This window comes from Lytechinus pictus, chromosome 10 (assembly GCF_037042905.1).
Source record: "Lytechinus pictus isolate F3 Inbred chromosome 10, Lp3.0, whole genome shotgun sequence".
NCBI classification, from domain to species: domain Eukaryota; kingdom Metazoa; phylum Echinodermata; class Echinoidea; order Temnopleuroida; family Toxopneustidae; genus Lytechinus; species Lytechinus pictus.
In genome coordinates, this window is record NC_087254.1 from 34,754,023 (window position 1) to 34,773,585 (window position 19,563).

The following is a 19,563-nucleotide window of genomic DNA, read 5'->3' on the forward strand; positions in this document are numbered from 1 at the left end:
ATACAGGTATAATGGTTAAGAATAATGGATAAAATGTACATTTTATAACTACACTGTATACATAAATATATAGTGAACGTAATTAATCAAAGAAGTATTATGGGAGTCCTTAATAAAGTCCCTTTAACGTATTCCCACAACATTTTTTATAAGTCCAAATCCCTTGCAATTTTATATGGGAAAAAAAATATGGAGATAAAACACAACAGAAGAGTGACGTTCTAGTTTTCCTGTAGAACAATTTCCAAGATTAAACTTTATATGTCCTTCTAGAAAATGTTTTGAAACATTTGTTTCAGTCTATAATATACATGTATGTTATTTATAATCATACATAACTTTCAAATGTAAATAGACATAAAAGTATATATTTATGTTGCACAGAAAAGACTAATGAAATTTCTTATATATGCATGTATATGTACTATATATGTAAAGCTGCATTGTTAAGAGATTATTTGAAGAAAAAAAAACAGGTGGATTTCATATATATGTAAAAATGAAAATTGTAACAATAACAAGATATATATTGTGTTAAGTATGAAGCAGATATCGGCAATAAAGATTTGATTGTCAAAAGATGTGTTGATTTTGTCCTCATTGACAACATACGGTAGGTATGGCAGGGAATGAGTGATTATTTAATGGTGTAGTTGTTTACAACATCAGTCTCGAAAGGGGCAGTCACACAATCCTTTAAGTTGGATGTAACCAAAGCCCTTAAACATACAGAATTTGGCGAACTCACTTTAGTTTTGCAATTTCTTTTGTAAGAATACCCAATAAAGCAACAAATCAGCAATACGTGCCTTGTTATGTCCAGTTAGAGACAACTTGGCCAAATTCGTGAACGGCTAGTCTAAATATTTCGAAAGACCATCTAAAAGTTAGACCGACAAGATCGCACCAAGGTCTAAGATTTAACCTGGGCTAATTAACCCATGGTTTATATTTCTCCCCCCCCCCCCTCCCTCCCTCCCCCTCCCCTCCCTTGGGTATAGACTAGTCGGCAATTTATCTTCTGTAGTTTCTTTCTAATTTACCATATTTTACAGAGCAGGGTCCTGTAGCGCTTCATCGTGGGGCTAATCTCTCTGACTAATTGAATATAATATGAGCCCCACGATAAATCGCCAAGTTTCAGCCCCAGAAGCCCTTTGGCTTCTCAGTCGTATTAACGTCTTTTCAATGGATTCTACAGTGCACACAAATATCACATAAAATCATCAAAATGAAAGCAAACTTTGATTATACATCTCTTAGATTTATTACAACCCCGATTCCCAGGGATGAACAATATTGTCAATAACTACATGAGAAGTTCCATAATTCCAAACAAAATTGGGCATGTAAGATTGGTGATATTTGGGGTTTTGGTATAAATTGAATAGTTCTCAGAAAATAAATGCTCCTTTAACAATGTAGGTTTCATATCCTTTTCATCCTTTTTTTGATTTCTGGGTAAAAAAGAAACGTTAATTTCAAAAGGTTATTGTTGCTTTCTCACCCTATCATAATTATACAAGTACAATATCAAAATTGTCTACATTATATTTCTATTGGTCTGTATTATACCATTTTTACCTCGAAAGCATATAATGTACAAATACATGACTAAAACAGAAAAAAAAATCACTATAGCATACAAGAATAATGGGTTAACCAACTATATATGCATAACTATAAATTAGGAAAAAATGCCAGTGTTACACCGGAGATTCTACAATGTGAGCCAAGGACGTTTCTTCCCTCATATATGTTGATTTACAAAGCCTGCGTATGTCAAGGTGGCATGTAAAAAAAAATCACTTCAAACAATATGCGTCATATTACATCCCATCAACACCAAAATGATTCTAAATATTAGAAAAGAAAATCATTTGAGATACATAAACAAGCAGATGATATCATGATTAATTAAAATCAGAGACGATTACCAAAATGTATCAAAAAATGACGATAATGTTAACCAGTCATCCCATTTATTCCTCATTATACTGCAACTGCATGAGGACACCTTATTAACCCAATTCAAACTCTTTGCCAGCACTTTAATACTAGTAGCATTTCATCAAAATTTCTCATTATTGAAAATTAATTCTCATCAATAAACATTAGATTTCATTAATATAAACAATATAGACGTCATACCACATCATATGCCAAACACCCATTACAACGTCAACTCGCACCAAATGCGGTATCTGTTTCTCCTCTTTAATAGACAACGCTAACATTTCAAAAGCCCCTGCATTTCAAAAGAAACATTAATTCAAGCCCTTTGTTTTCACCCCTACGGAATGGTGGTGAAGTAACTAAGACTACTCTCATCAACCAACATCTTTTCTGCTTTCTTATCATCTGGAATGAATCAAACTCGAGGCTTAAAAAAAAACCTATATTAATGAATCTCTTCAATCTATCTCTACCCAACATGCATCAGATTTAAATATCATACTTCACGTCTCATTTTAATAAAGAAAAAAAAGAGAAACCATTCATTTCTTAATATCTCTATAAATCAGCATGGGAATTTTGTCTTTTTTCTATCATAATTACTTAACTTATCGCGCGAATTTAAATGACATCCTTACTTTTTCATCAACAAATTTGTTAGTACTCTATAATTAAACCAATAACATAGAAATAAAACATCACATATTTTTTTTTTCAATAAGCAAGAAATATTTTTTTAAAGATAACATGGATTTATAATATATGTATATAGATCACCTGTGCATAGGGCACCCTTTTTTACAAGCATGTCAGGGCAGAGAAAAATCAAAGTAATATTTTTATTTCTTTCTCCATTCTACCAGGAAAGAAAACAGACAAAAATATGAAAGCTTGAAAATGACCTTTCCAATGGTCATTCTTTTCAAAAGACGGGCGTGGCCTAATAATCTGAAAATATACCGTTACAATTCTAATTCTCTGTCAGATATCTACAATTTTTAATAACATGCCGTAACTCTCACTCTTCTTTACCATCCCAAAATACCTTGAAAGCAAAACAAATCATTTCATAACTATATGCAATTTTTCTACTCTAATAATAAATTGCAGATCATGCTAAGCATTAGGAATAAATTGATATAACAACCACTAAATACAAATTATATTAAACAAGGGAAGCACTGGTCTAGACTTCATTTTATTTTTTTTAATTTAGCTGCCGCAAAAATCATACTTAATGTAGTCTACATACAGAAACGCTACCAAAATATTACAACAAAAAAAATGCTCTTGAGCTTTATACTTTCAGAAATATATATATGTTAAGGCTTGCATACACAAAATGTAATCACGTATAACATAAGTTTTTGCTTTTTGCAATGACGGGATCTAAGTCATTTCTGTATCACCAATTTTATAGGATGACTGTTTGCTTCAAATTCATATTGAGAAATACATGTATATTGATGGTAAGAAAGACTATTGCTGTACACTTCATTTATTTTTCTTTCCTCACGCATGAAATTCAAGCTGAAAAAAAATGTTTATAATTATGCCGTTGACCATTCATAAAGAAGCCACCAATACCTGGTAATGGAACTCAAACAAAGGGACTAATAAACATTCCTTCCTCAAATCTACAATGCAAAAATATGCCGTTCTTGATAAAGATGGCACTTAATATTGATATTCTAGAAATTGACACTTTTCTGATCATTTTCAATGACACTGAACTTTTTTAAATTTGATAATTCAATCATACATATTCTAATTATACAACACACAATTTTCTGTGGAAAATGAAGTATTAATCACTAAGTAATCAATTCAAATTTCTGACATTGGAACAAATAGGAATCGGGCAAAATGATTTGGTATCCTTCTACTTGTTTTTCAATAAAGAGCAAAGGAAATTCTTCCAAGACAGAATCTCAGACAAATCATTTCCATAGTAAATCTAGATTCAAAGTTGGCTACAATTTGTAGAAAAAAGTTTGACCTGTTGTGACATAAATACAGCAGAGGTTAACGAATGTGGAAAAAAAACTGAAAAAATTGTGGCTCAGTTACCAAAGAGCTTCTCTGATCAAATGCAATTATTTTTTTTTAGGTGAATCAAATCAATGAAAATTCCCTTACAGGACACATGGAAAATCACCCAATCCCAAATCATTATAATACATTAATTCTTTCTTGATTTTGAATCCCATATGATAAATCACTTTGGTAAATTTCTACAGCAATAAGGATTAAATGCATACACCACAAACATGTAAAAAAATTATAATATACATATTGTTTATACAAGAACCTGTCCAGGGAAAAAATTCTTATTCCCACTGACCATTCAAATGAGTGATATAAAAAATTAGATTTATTAACCAAAGACAAATCACCCGATAAACCCATAAATGAGTATTCAATTATACTGTAATATCTTAGAAACAAAAGCTTTAGTTACAAAGCACGAATGGAATATTGGTTTAGAGCTTTGGAAATGATTTTTGGGTAGATGTAAAGGAAAGTTGCTACTCTTGGACTTCATCCGAGCCAGTGCCATCAATCCTATCGTCACTATCCGCTGCGGCGCTCCTGTGCGATCTGTTGGATCTGCCTACGAGTCGCGAGGACCCTCCTCTGTAATATGGGAACAGGGAGAACATGAAGACAGGCATGGAGGAGAAAATCAAGATGAAAGAAGGGGGGGGGAAGAAGAAGATAAAATTAGGGCATGACACAAGATTGATACAATGCTAGATATGACGTCTGTCCAACTATTTCTTTGAATATAAACATTTTTCTTTTCTTGCCTTTGTAAGTAATGAAGACATACAAATTTTAATGTTAGGAGGGGGTTTCTTTCTCTTTACAAAAAAAAATGAAATAAAATTTGTAAGCTGCACCGTAAAAATAATATTCATCTCTATCTTTAATGAAGAAAAAAAATGTCCTACGTAATATGCCGTAAGAAATTAAGAAAATTTATGGATTGCCAATGAAAAGAAAATATATTCCATTAATTTGCACTGTTTATTTACCCCTCTTAAACAATACTTTGATTCTTGGAAATTAATATTCTAAAAATTGCAAGTGCCATAAATACGTATGTAAAAATATTGTAAAATTATTAAATTGAACAGGTGAATATGTTAAGTATGAATTAGCAGCAGTGCACATAGCCATATAATGTATATCTGATGCATCAGGTTATAATAAAAATGTTTTTGGTCTATAAAATTGGTAAGGTTTCTTAAATCTATAAATATACATAACCCTAAAATTAGTAGCACTCTCTATACTTTAAAATGGCTCCATAATTGTTTTGATGGCTATCTTTTTATAGTACCCAATATTGATGAAAAAAATATCAACAGAGCACCCCTTATAAATTTTGAAATCATTAAAAAATATGTTTAAAAAAATACCCATGAATAATAAAAATATATATACAGTATATATATATTAAATGAATAGTAAAATAACTTTTCTAATTTTGGAAACTACATCTGATTTATTTTCTTTTGAAGCAACACTACTTCATTTGAAAAAGCTGGGTAAATTGGCCCAATACCTGTACATTGATTTTATTATTTACTAAGGGCATTATTCTGACTTTGTGCTGGCAATTTTATGATATAGTTAAAGGTAGTGTTTAAGCTCCATTCTGATCAATAGTATTGCACCATATACTCCATCAATAGGAATTGACCAAAAGCTATGTCTGAATTTGTACCAATTTAAAAGAATATGATTTTTTAAGACAAATTATGTCAGTTTTCATGTTGTAAATATCAGGCATGAATTGAAATAAATAAATAACCTTATCTAGATGTTTAAATGATAAATAATAAATAACATACATGTATTCAAAATTTCTGCATGCAGAAGAAATTCATAACAATTATTTGTAGTTCAAGAGTGGCTAAGAATCCAAGTACTTTCTGAAAGAAAATTTCCACCTTAGCGTGGCTACCATTAAAATGACACATTTCATACACTATGATTCAAATAAATTACAGGCATAACTAGTTTGAAATTGAGAGTGTGTAATTATTACTGTATGCGAATGAAATGTTTAACATTAGAATTAAAGTTAAAAGTAAAAATGCAGATATTAATCCTACATGTATAAATGGTGTAGAATGGCATGATCCATCTTCAAACTTAAATTAAACCAAGTCAAAATTGCAAGATGAATTAACTCAAAATAAAAAAAATTATATTCCTGCATTACAAAGCAAAAAATAGAAGAGAAAATTACTGCTACCTTTCTTGACACCTCTAAAATGATTTTCGGAGGGGAAAAAATCAGAACCAGATAATAAAATCATTAAAGAAATACATTATATAGATATTTTCCACTTGCAACCGACAGTACAGAATCTGTTCCATGTCAAACAGGGATTCCTAAAAACTCATTTTAAACACAAGCATTATGTAATATTGTCAGATACATTGATATTATTTTAATAACCACAGAATCTACAGTATACAGGCCATGCTGTAATACACTTGTATTAACAATGTCCAACACATGTCTGCAAAAAAAAAACATGGCATAGCTATTACGCATCAGTTGCATTAAAAAACTGACTTCAGGCTGAATAAAGCCGTTACATTATTTCAGATCTGGAGTCAGTTTTGTTGCTTTTACTGTAGCATTACAAATGAGCATTCATTCAGCAATTACGATGGGATAATCACAACAATCTCTTTATAAAAACTCCACATCTCATCACATCTTATACGTATATTCAGCCTCTTGCAGTCTAATAACCTGGAGTGGTTCTTAAAGCTGTGTGTATGCATGACATCATAATTAAAGAATGAAGCAAGCTAAGTGTGTAATCATATTACTAAATTGACATTGCTTAACAAAACACACCTTATCAGTACCAGGTATTGTAGTTACCAGAATAAAAAAGGTGGGGAAATAATTTTCTTTTCTTCAAAACCAAAACACAATGAGGTCACATTCTAAAACAGAATATGAATGGTTTCCGTTAGTTTTACTAACTGGGCAAAATAAAATTAAAATCCGCCAGAACACTATTAATCCCACATATTTATGTAAAATGGAAAGGCTGGAAATGGTAAGTTATCTCAGGCTCAAATCAGGCATAAGCCTGCAGACGAGTAACTCTTAATATTTAAGTGTGGCATAAAATATTGTCAAGCATTACTGTACAAACAGCTTTATGTAATACCCAAATGGAGGATATATATTCTGTAGCAAGCATACAACTTGGTGTGCAGTTAAAGCCAGGTTTCAAACAACATCTTGACAGAGCATACAACATGAAATTCAACTTCAATAGTAGGGTAGTCAAGGTTGTTGGGATGATACCACAACATGCATGCAGCTTGCGGAACCAACAAAGTAAGACAAAATAAATGCTGAGGAAATGAAAAAAAAGAAAAGAAAGAAAATGAGGCAGATGAAACAGCCCAGGGTGCTTTTGATTTAAGTATTTAGATAATACAGAGAATTTCCTGGATGGTGATTACATCTTTAGAAAAAAAGAGCTTGTTTTGGGGTGAAAAGAAGAGAAAGCTTACCAGTCGACTGAGAGACAGTACTGCTGTTTTATTGTCTTATGGTCTTTAATAAATGAGACACGAGGGCAGAGAAGACAAGAGACATTAACACTCGAGTAATGTTATTGGTTGGTGTTGTTTGAAAAGAAATGATAGGTGTACAGTGGGGACAGGGTTGAAACGAGTCACAAGTTTTAGGTCGAGTCAGGACATTTTAGGGTTGAAGTGGAGTTGAGTCAGTCAAGTCACTGTACAAATGTCTATGTGAATGACTCTCTTACAACCCTGGGTGGAGAAGAGTTTAATATCATTTTGATAGTGTCTTTGGGTGATGGTGGAGGCAATGGAATTTCCTTAGAATGATGATAGCCAACTGGGTAGGAAAAAAAATGTTATATCCAGGGGCTAATTTTTTTCCCCACATTGGGGCAATCGCTCAGTTTTAGGTGCTATTTCTTTGATATCAAGGACTCCTTTTTGTAGAAGACACAATTATGCTGTAAAAGCATCACTATTCTGCTGGATGTAGAAAGTAAGTTGATTTTCTTAACTTGCCTGAACAATGAGGCAGATCTTGGGGTGACTTTAGAAAAGATGATAGTCCCAAAGCATTCAATTTTTTGAATTTGAGAGGCAATTTGGGCTGCGATGGGGGCAAAATCATCCGTCGCCCACATTTATTTCCTACGCTTATTGCCAATGTAGTCCATATTCATCAAGTGCTGGTTTTATGTCTTATATGGAATTTATGTAATAAATGAGACAGGAGGGAAATGGACAAATGATATGTCAACATTGAATAAGAATTGATTGTGTAATTTGGAAAGGATTGCGGTGTGTATGGTGCAGATGAGTTAAACATCACTTGATAGTTTGGTGATGGTGGTAGTGGTAACCTAACGCTGGTACATTTCTGGAGGGGGGGGGTGATAATTGTCAATGTATATATTACCCATTCACAAAGAAAGGATCCCTTGAATATCTATGAACCTAGAGAAATATTACTGTTTCGAGATTATTTGGTTCTAATAAAGGTTTATCAGGGCAGATTGGTTATTGACATAAAATGTGGATTTGGGCGAATTTGAGGAACCTTCATGTGGCATCTCTCCGCATTATACGCTCAGGAATGGATATGGGAGGTATTAATTGTGAAGGTGTGTGATTGACAAGGGCCCTGTTGCATAAAAGTTCCTACTATAGTAACCTTACAATGGTAACTTCCATGGAATCCTTGATATTTGATTGGTTGCTAACCATTATTACCATGGTAGTTACCATTGGATGGCAAAGTTACTATAATGGTAACTTTGTCATGCCTTTTACACCAGCTCGTAGCCTAAGATCATCACACCAGCAACTTCTTAAGACTCCCAAGACACGATTAGCATATGGTGCGCGAGCTTTCTCTGCCTCAGCACCTCTCTCTGGAATAATTTGCCGTTATATTTAAGAATGATACCATCACTGGAGACCTTCAAATCTAAACTGAAGTCTTATCTTTTCTAACAGTATTAGTTATTGGCACTTTGACACTCATCCAAACTTTCTTTGTTTCTTTTCTTGTGCGCCTCGGAATAGAATATTTCTAGATAGATGGCGCTATATAAATGCCTATTATTATTATTATTATTATTTGTTGCAACGGGGCCCGGTGGGTGTTTCATAAAGCTCTTTGTCAAGTTACGAATGACTTTACATGTGACTGGAACCTGTTCTTATGGGCTAAGTCAGCTATAAAGGCATATATCATTTAGCGCAAGAAAGGATCACCAGTCGTGCATAAAGTCAACTGTAACTTACAAACAACTTTATGAAACAACCACCCATAGTAATCTGGAGACTATCTCAAGGGAAAGGGACAATGGAAGCTTTTGTCTTTCAAGGATTATATTGGGTTGTAAAAACTTGGTTAATGGTGGACCTAGAAGGGGCCACAAGGGCACCAGGAGATTGGATTCAAAGGAGTGCAGTGAATGAGTATGTGCAGACAGGGAAAAAGAAACGGTGCTGCTAGGAGTGAAATCATGAGGTGAATCGGTGAGTAAGAATGGATGCAAAAAGGAAAACATAGATATAAACTAATAAAAAATTCAAAAACTCTAAATTGCTCACTCTTGCGATAGCATAACAATAGTGTTTAAGCATCATTAGAGAAATTTTTCATAAAAATTAAGGTCTTTTTGAAAAATGACTTCTATGTACTATTTCATTTTTTCAATTTTCATCTAAAAACCCACGGAAACAATTCACTTCACTATCACTGCCAATTATTCTGTGATATACTATTCTTCATTAACTTTAAAATTTGGGCCCTTCACCCCGAGGCATTAAAGCCCATCTTTAGCTTTGGTAAATATCCCCCAAATGCAACTACTACTGTTCCAATTAATTACAAGACTAGAGGAATGTGTGTTCCCTAAAACAGACATGATGTCAAGGATATGATATGCAAATATGCATGAATTTGTGATTTTACATGAAAATTTAGCTTGATCGGGTGCCCAATCAAAATAAGACGACGATTTTCATTTTTATACAAAACCACTTCTATAGCATGGAATGGCTTGCTTGTAGGTTTCTGATATTCAATCACTTACTTTGTGCGATTGGTGCTGGAATGGCCATTTAAAAAGAAAAATCAAAATAACATAAGAGAGGGCACTAGAAACGTAATATTTACCAAATTTGATGGTCAAAATGAAAATTAAATGAACCCTACAAATTTGTAAGATTTGAATGAGAGATAATAATGAAATATAATTCACAATATTGGCCCTTTACCAAAGCTTCAGACTTGCTTTAAATCAAAATTTTACAAAGAGCTAGAAAATGACAAGCACTTGGCATTGCAGTCAGTCTTTCCTTGGTTTCGGCTAAGACCTTAAATCTTCCTGAAAGGAAATTTGTTAATAGACCCATTTTTTTTTCTCATAAAAAATGAAGGGTTACTCCCTGGGGGCATTCCTATTAGATAGTTGAAATTTGGTCTTCTAACCAGAAATCACAATTAAAAAAAATAGATATGTTAGTTAGTCCAGTAGTCCACACATTCATGCACAACATATTCAAATCAATCAATTGCAGAAAAGTAATATCAATATAAAATAAAGAATTAACAAAAAACAAGAAGAAAATTTAAAAAAAGGCAGAATACGACCAACCATGTTCGTGTGATTCAAACATTATGACTTGGACTATGCCATCAACAGGATTCTTGCTAAGATCTACACAAACTTATCCAAATGGACACTCATGAAGCATGCTCTCTTTTCTTAACCTTTTCAAAATCTCCTTATCCAAAGTAAAGAATGTGCAACATCAGCTGTGATGACCACAGCATTCTAATGCAGGGACACAATTACATCCCAACACTGGTAGCATAACCGCTTGTCAAGATTGAATTTTAGTAGCAAACCTTTCGTCAAATCAAAATTCATTCTTTTTTAGTGAAATGCCATTCACAACACATTTAAGAGGCATTTCCCTTTACCATGCAAATATTTACTATCCATGTGAGGAAAAAAAAATTGGGGGGCTCATTTCATAAAGGATTTATGATTATGGTACCTACCATAGTAACAGATCTCCCCAGCCAATCAAAATCAAGGTTTCTTTGGGAGTAACCATATAAGGATGTTTATAGTAATCGTAAACCTTTAATGAATGATCTCCCTAATAAACCAAATAATTTGTTTAGGCCTGAGACACTAATGCAGCATGCATTTCCAGTGAAGAAGCCATTCTGTTTTTCTGACAGACCTGGTGAACTTACCGTAATCTGTTCCTATACTGCTGAGTCTCCCTCTGTAGGGCTTCATTGGCCTCCGTCTGCTCGTCCAATTCACGCTGGATCCTGCGCTTGGTGGCATTAAGCCTGGTGACTTCTTCTTCAGTTTCATCCAGCTGGCGCTTCAAGGTTTTTAAACGGGAATTGCTCTTGTCCAACTACAATCAAATATTTCAAAGTTTTGACTTATCGTAACCAATCCATTAGGTGGCATCTACAAATAATTATTAAATTCATTATGAAGTTTTGAAAACCATCAAATTTTCAAAACCATCTTGTTCAACAATTTTTTTTTCTAAAATTTTTTTTTTGGGGGGTGCATTTCCTTTGGACTCTGGATATCATATCATAAAAATTCACAAGAAAAACATGGAATTATAAATGTTGAATTATTGATATTTCATTTCACCATCCACTAGTGGTGAAAAGGCTCTCCTGAGTACAAATTTCCTCAGAACATTCTTACAAGTATCATAAAAAAATTGATTTAGTGTGAGAGTGGATGGACAAGTATTTAGAGACTACTTTGTTACAATGTGCAGATATATACAGCAAAATGGTGCCTCCGGAAAGTTGTCTCTATGAATAAACTCAAGGGACTATTTGATGATCCATGAAAGAATGGACCAATGAGAGACAATCGCACTGTTACCATTCTCTATTTTGAAGGGATGGAAATAGCGCCATCTACTGACCTGTTCTTTGTACTGCTCAGCATGGCGGCGTTCATCTTCAATAGCCATGGCCATTTCTTTTGCTTTTCTATCGGCTCTCTTGGCCATCTTAGCTGCTGTGTTGCGTTCCCTATTGAAAATAACACACACACGCACAGAACGGATGAGCTAAGTTTGCTCCCTTAGATTCAAATGGATTTGAGTTTCATTCTAGTTTCTACCGAAAACAGATATTTCTCAATGTTAGACGGCCTGGCATAATAGCCACATGAATTACACTCAACATCTGTTCATCCTTGGCCAAATTTACAATATATTCATTTAATATATGTGTTGATATATTTGTGTACTGTGTCACATTAGGATGAAAATAGATTTTTATTTCACGAAAAAATAATCAAGCCTTGATAAAAAAAAGATTTAGGATTAGAAATAATATCTACACATTGTGAATGAAAACACAATCCAAAGGCTTGGTATGATTTATCAATACTATTATCAATATTATTATCAACATCATGACTTGCATTGTCTTAATCACTACATTCATTTTGAAAAATGCTTAACAGCATTTTTTTTTAAGCTGGCTGGAAAAAAAAGAGAAAAGAAACTTCCACTTATCAATTGAACTGTCTGTATACATTTTAACTCAGCCCTAATTACTTGCAGACAGGATGTGAATACTTGGTATTATGTGCTTACTTAGCCTCAATATCAAGTGAGTCTTCAAGTTGTGCTATCTTGCTCTCAAGCTGTAGAATGGTAGCCTTGGACTTAGATCGACTAGCACTCTCCATCTCAGCCATCTTAGCTTTCAAATCCTTGTTCTATTTAGCAGTAAAAATGAATTCAAGAGGTCATTACAATCATTATATTAATCATAAGAAAATTTATCAACATCATTATCATCATCATCATCAACATCATCATCGTCATCGTCATCATCATCATCACCATCATCATCACCGTATCATTATCATCCTCAACATCATCATCATCATTGGATCGACTAGCACTCTTCATCTCGGCCCTCTTAGCTTTCAAATCCTTGTTCTATTTAGCAGTAAAAATGAATTCAAGAGGTCATTACAATCATTATATTAATCATAAGAAAATTTATCAACATCATTATCATCATCATCATCAACATCATCGTCATCATCATCATCATCATCACCATCATCATCACCGTATCATTATCATCGTCAACATCATCATCATCATTGGATCGACTAGCACTCTTCATCTCGGCCCTCTTAGCTTTCGAATCCTTGTTCTATTTAGCAATAACTTCAAGTAGTTATAACAGAAATGATCGTCTTCATCATCATCATCACCACCAATACCACCCATAATCATTATCACTATCAACACATCCATTACCCTCATCCATTATCATCATCACCACCAATTTCCTATCCTGATGAGTTTTATCATGTTATCATGTTTTTTCACTGTACATGTATCGTTATGATATATCAAGTGGTTATATCCTGAAAATGTTTTTACTGTTTTCGATATTAATTCCATTCTACTTTGGACTTCTAACTACCCCCCCCCCCTTTCTTTTTTTTCCGAACTTCAGTTACACCAGATCTGCTTAATCAAATATATTTGAATTTCCGATTTCTATTGCAAGTTTATTTAGAATACCCTTTTCATATTACTGTTCAGCACCGAGGTGTTAATTTTTTACTATGTTATATTTTTACAATTTTGCAGTGGTATTTTTTTTTCTAATGCATCTCAAGACAATCTAATTAATTATTTTGGCACCCTTTTCAGTATTCCCTTTTTTAACGTGCAATATTTTGTGTAAGAGTATTTATATATTTTATTTATGTCTTGGGAGCGGCATGTGTGGGGGCTCATGCCTTCGGGCAACAGTGATGGATTTCGCTTTTGTGCCCCCTGACCCACATGCCGTTCCCGCATTTCTTTGCATGTTCATGTACTGTAATTTTTTTATTCTAATGTACCGGTAATGTGTATGTACTTTTTATATTGGTCAAATAAATAATAATAATACCATCATCATCATTATCAATAAAACCATCACCTACATCATTGTCATTATCAGCATTATCAAAAACAAAATGACCATTATCATTATCACAGTTACCCATCAGCATTGTCATTATTATCAATGTCATAAACATCATCGTCATTATCACCATCACCATCATTATTCAATGACATCCTAAGAAATCTTGGAGTATTTTTTGACTCGCAATTGAATATGGAAGCACTTATTACCAATGTGTGTAAATCTTCATTTCATATAATATACAACCTCAGACGTATACGAAAATACATGAAAGCATGAAAACAATTGTTCATGCATGCATTATTAGTATTAAAGGTAGATTATCGTAACAGTTTGCTGTATGGGCTCCCCTCGTCTCAAATTGGGCGTCTTCAGCGAGTACAGAACGCATGTGCACGGCTGATTTGTAGTCAATCTAGATTTTCAAGGATCACCCCTGTCTTAAAAGATCTGCACTGGCTTCCAGTTCTTTCAAGATTTTGTTAATCGTATACAAGGCACTAAGTGGCCAAGCCCCCAGTTATATTTCTGAGCTTTTACAAAGAAAAGTTCACAGACACTCTCATAACCTGCGCAGTTCTCATGATAATTTGCTCCTTCATATCCCCACTCATAATACAAAGATAACTTTGGGAGATCGTGCTTTTGCCTGTGCAGCCCCAAAATTATGGAATGCTTTGCCGTATGTAATAAGATCCTGTCCATCAGTAGAAACGTTCAAACTTAAATTAAAAACCTATCTGTTCAAATAATTCCCAAACATTTCTTTACCCCCTTTTCTAATTTTGTTCTCAAGCATTTCACTAGCTCTTAAATGCAGCGCAGTAGAATATATGCACATAGTTTCTGCGCTATATAAATCAGTATATATTATTATTATTATTATTAACTATCACCACCACTAACATCATGACTATAACATGAAAATCATATCTGTTATCACTGACACTCAAAATCCAGAAGTCTACTGTCCACTTCTTAAAAGCTCAATGATTTATCCTAAATGCATGATAATTTTTTTGTGCTTGAAAATGTGAAATACCTTTCACTTTTCAATATCCTCAACCACATCCAATCCGACATGACCCGTTACCCAAAGCTTAATAATGACCATACAGTTGATCATACGATTGATTGCACATCAATTGCTATGCTTTGTGTCATGGGCCCCAGAGGGTCAATATGTCTTACCTGTCTTTCGAGAATGTTCTTAGCATTCTCATTGCGTTGATTGGAAGACCTCTCTGATGCCAGCTCGGCCTGCATTTGCTCCATCTACAAATAAACATCAATTGCACATATTGAATGGATTTCAGAATTAATATGACATTTCGTGACAGGGCCGAAATTAATCGTAATTTTTCGTTAGAAAGGATCAATTTGGCTAGCTAGTCCAAAACTCTCTATCTGTACAACTACATGCCACTCTCATTGTTCCCTCTTCTCTCTTTCTCTTCTTTCCACATCCCATATTATATCACCCCAACATTAATCTCTTTACCCATCCCCTTCCTTCTCGACTCTCCACTTCATTCCCCATTATTTCCCTCTTTTTTCTCTCTCTCTCTCTCTCTCCTACCTGTCCAGGGGGCATCCCCCTCTGTATCTACCAGACTCTTCACTCTCTATACAGACTCATCTTCATCCCATCTTCTGTTATCAGGTCTTCTTTCCTTCCTTCCTCTCTCCCCATCCTCCCTTCATTCCAATCCTTCCTTTCTCTCTCTCAACCTCTCTCTTTTCCGATTCATTTTCCTCTTCTCTCCCCTCCTACCTGTGCAGTGATTTTCCTCTCCTTATCCATCAGACTCTCCACCATAGTCTGTTCATCCTCCAGCTCTTCTTCCATCTGGGAGAGCTTCTGTTCTAACCTCCTCTTCTCGTCCATAGCTGCGGAACCCTTGGACGTGTTGCTGTTGATCTCTTCGTGGAGCTCATCCCGCTCCATCTCGGCGTGCTTGCGGGCACGCTCAGCCATCGCCAATTCCTGTCAACCACAACACAATCAAGAAATAATTCTTACATGTGCAATAGACATTTTCATCACTGCAACATCTGGGCCAGTATTTCTTTCTATTTTTATGGCCAAATATTCATATAATAATTTTAAAGCATTGCTAAATATTCACTACTATTATTATTATAATATTACATTTATCATTTTTATAATTTTTATTTTATTACTCTTATTTTTTCATCATTATTATTATTATTATCATTACTATTATCATTATTGTTATCATTATACAGATCACGTGAATAAAAAATGAGGATATACCTCTTGTAGTGTCATGAGTTCAGTCTCCATAGCTTTGAGCTTACGCTCATTTTCCTTCGCAGACTGGAAGATCTCATCTCTAGCGTGGCGGGCATCCTCCATATCTGCTTGGTATTCTTTCAGTTGAGCCTATTTAAGAAAATAAAAACATTCCAAACATTCAAACAATGTAATGTTAAATAATTGGCTACCAGAACCAGGCCGTTCCTGTATAAATCCTATGGGAATTACAGAATTCAGTAATCAACAGGTTAAAGATTAAAATACCTGTAAAAATAACTTCTTTTCTATCATCATTTAATATCTTTAAAATGGTGATCGATACCAGTCATCAGAATTATGATTTCACAACAAAATGTCATAATTTTCAATACCATAAGGAAAAAAATATTAGAATCCCTTTTTTTTTTGGGGGGGGGGGGTGATTATGGCATCAATAGACCCATTCATTTTGCAATTATTGCTAAAGATATATTGAGCTGCATGAAATCAAATTTTGTGTTTTTGTTGTTGTTGTTTTTTTTTTCTCTGGGGGATGTATTTTCCCCAATGTTCAGCACAAGCTCTAATTGACCTAGGCACAGTCATACATCATCTCTCAAGAAAACAAAACATTCCGACCCATAGTCTCCTCTTTTTGATGGAATATCCATAACCTTCTTTGCAGTAACTATATTCCATCGTAAGAAATATAATCTCACATCTGCTTTCTGCATATCACCTTCAACAACAAAATGTTAATTGGAAGGTTAGTTAAAGAGATCAACTTTGAAAGATTCATTAGGAGGATCGCTAAAGAGGTAAACTCTGAAAGATTCATTAGAAGGATTGCAAAGGGGTAAACTTTGAAAGATTCAGTAGAAGGATTGCTAAAGAGGTAAACTTTGAAAGATTCATTAGGATTGCTAAAGGGGTAAAATTTGAAGGACTGTGTACCTGAAGTTTGCGTAGTTGTCTCACACTATCTTCTTTGGTCTTGTTGGCAGCGTCCACATGACTCTCTAAATCTTTGAGGTCCATCTCAAGCTTCTTCCTCTGGTTAACAGCACTTCCTCGCTGTTTCCTCTCTTCCTCGAGATCAGCCTCCATCTCACGGAGCTATACAAAATCATAAGCAAGAAATTTTAGCCACATTGAGCTGCACTCAACCCAGGTGAGGTAAATGGGTACCAGCAAGAAGTAATTCCTCAAAAAGCTGTGAGCACCGGAATCTGTAGACTAGTTTAACCGGGGTGAAAAAGGAGCGAACTGAGCACCTAACAAGGTGGATATGTGCGCTATACAAATCCTATATTATTATTATAACATTCATCAATATGTATTTATGAAAGTTTCTACACTACAATATGTGGTCGGTGAGGAGGGAGTTAGTGGAGGAAGGTGAGCTTAAGCTACAAGTGTGTAAATGAGTTTACACAAGTCTAAAATATAACTTTTCAATTCTCAACTCTTAGCATGCTGAAATAATTCTGAAGTGACAACAATGACGAGCATTGTTTTATTTTCAAGCATTTTAGCCTCTTTTATTGAAGATTTTCTCAAATAGAGGTGATAGAAACAATTAATACACTCCTGGGCATAATTTCACCTTCTACATGTATCTCGGTCATGGAATAACATTTCCACATCAATATACAGTTGTAAATCTTCCAAACTGCAACATCAGATATCTAACTTAAAGGAGAATGAAACTCTTGGAGCAAGTTAGCTTTTGTGAAAGCAGAAAAATCAAAGAATAAGATCAACAAAAGTTTGAGTAAAATAGGACTAGCAATAGAAGAGTTATGAGCATTTGAATGTCGAGATCACTAATGCTATGGAGATCCTCCCATTGGCAACGCAACCAAGATCTATGATATCACAGATGAACAACTCTCCCCTTTTGGACACTGAAAATATACCCCAAAACATATCTTTTTGCTCATTCTAATCATATGACAAACGATTCATCAATGATATAATGTTGTGAAACCTCTGTACTTGTCCTCTCATAAAGAGAACACCTCACCTTGTGATAGATTCTATAAAAGTGAGAATATAAGTGAAATAAGTACTAAAGCAATGAGGGAGTTGTACGTGTGTGACATCACAGATCTTGGTCGCATTGCCAATGGGAGGATCTACATGGCATTAGTGATTTCAATATTCAAATGCTCATAACTTTCTTATTATTCATTCAATCTTCCTCAAACTTTCAACAATATGTTTCTTTGATTTTTATCTTTGATATGGATTCAGCTGGTTTCAAGTGTTTCATTCTCCTTTAATAACCAATTGCCACATTGTTAGGTAAACCTGACTGCAGTGAAGGCATCAGTCATGTCTAACAACATTTGAAATCTCACAAACTTTGAAACCTTTAACACTCCTGTGATGACTACTGGGCCCCGTCTTACAAAGAGTTACGTTTAATTGAACAATCAATCGTAACTATGGAAATCCATCAGGGTCATAATTTTTTATACAGGAAATTTGCAAAATGTATTTTGTAAACAAAGGAGAACACACCAAATTGTCAAAAAATCAATGAATTAATGGATATACATTAATATCTAGAAATTTTTTGAACAAATATGCATTTTATATGTTGACTTTGCAGGCTTTCCATAGTTGCGATTGATCGAATCAATCACAACTCTTTGTAAGACGGGGCCCAGACCACCCCCGCCTACATACCTGTCTAACGAGAGCACGCCTCTTCTCCTCAGACTGTTCCTCCTTTGATGATGAATCTCTTTCAAAGTTAGCCTTTGCAGCCTGGAGATTGACCTCTAGACGTAGCTTGGCATCCTCAGTGGCTTGGAGCTCATCTTCCAGTTCTTCCATCTGAGTACGCATCTCTTCAATCTGGGTCTCCAAAGACTTCTTGGCCTTTTCAAGCTCATGAACCTAACACAAGATAATGATGAATATATTCATATAAAACCCTTTCTTAGGCATGGAGTGGGCTGAAAATGTCAGGATACAATTATTGTCAGTAGCATCCTAAAATCCAGTAACTAAGAGTGTAGAGTAGGCGTTCAGAGGGCTATTTTGAATTAATAATAAATACATTGCAGAGAAAGGGCGCTACAGGCCAATTCGAACTTTAACGGCTAAAAAAATGCCAGATGTAAATTCTAACAGCTGAAAACACATTCAAAGACTGCTACATTTTTGTAATATCAAAATGTCAGATAATACTTGAGTCTAATTCATATAAATAACCCTGTAACAAAGCTTGAGACAGACTTTATTTAATATTAAAAAAAAAACAGACTCATAGAAATTATTTTATTAC

The 19,563-nt window shown here is 34.3% G+C and overlaps 1 protein-coding gene across 5 annotated transcripts in view; it reads right to left on the minus strand.

The window, feature by feature from the left end:
- Positions 1-1,243: 1,243 nt before the first annotated feature.
- The window catches only part of LOC129269535 (myosin-10-like), an 80,272-nt gene continuing 61,952 nt past the window's right edge, over positions 1,244-19,563 (minus strand). For 3 of the 5 annotated variants that reach the window (XM_064105927.1, XM_064105929.1, XM_064105925.1), the window contains 9 exons: positions 18,960-19,172; positions 17,220-17,381; positions 16,284-16,412; positions 15,780-15,992; positions 15,197-15,280; positions 12,661-12,785; positions 11,980-12,088; positions 11,270-11,442; positions 1,244-4,593 (listed from right to left, as the gene is read on the minus strand). In XM_064105927.1, the coding sequence (XP_063961997.1) occupies positions 4,485-4,593; positions 11,270-11,442; positions 11,980-12,088; positions 12,661-12,785; positions 15,197-15,280; positions 15,780-15,992; positions 16,284-16,412; positions 17,220-17,381; positions 18,960-19,172 (1,317 nt within the window). In that variant the 3' untranslated portion in view covers positions 1,244-4,484. Of the gene's footprint in view, positions 4,594-6,223; positions 6,238-6,394; positions 7,559-11,269; positions 11,443-11,979; positions 12,089-12,660; positions 12,786-15,196; positions 15,281-15,779; positions 15,993-16,283; positions 16,413-17,219; positions 17,382-18,959; positions 19,173-19,563 lie in introns of those variants that run through there. The other 2 variants (XM_064105926.1, XM_064105928.1) reach the window with 2 other exon arrangements.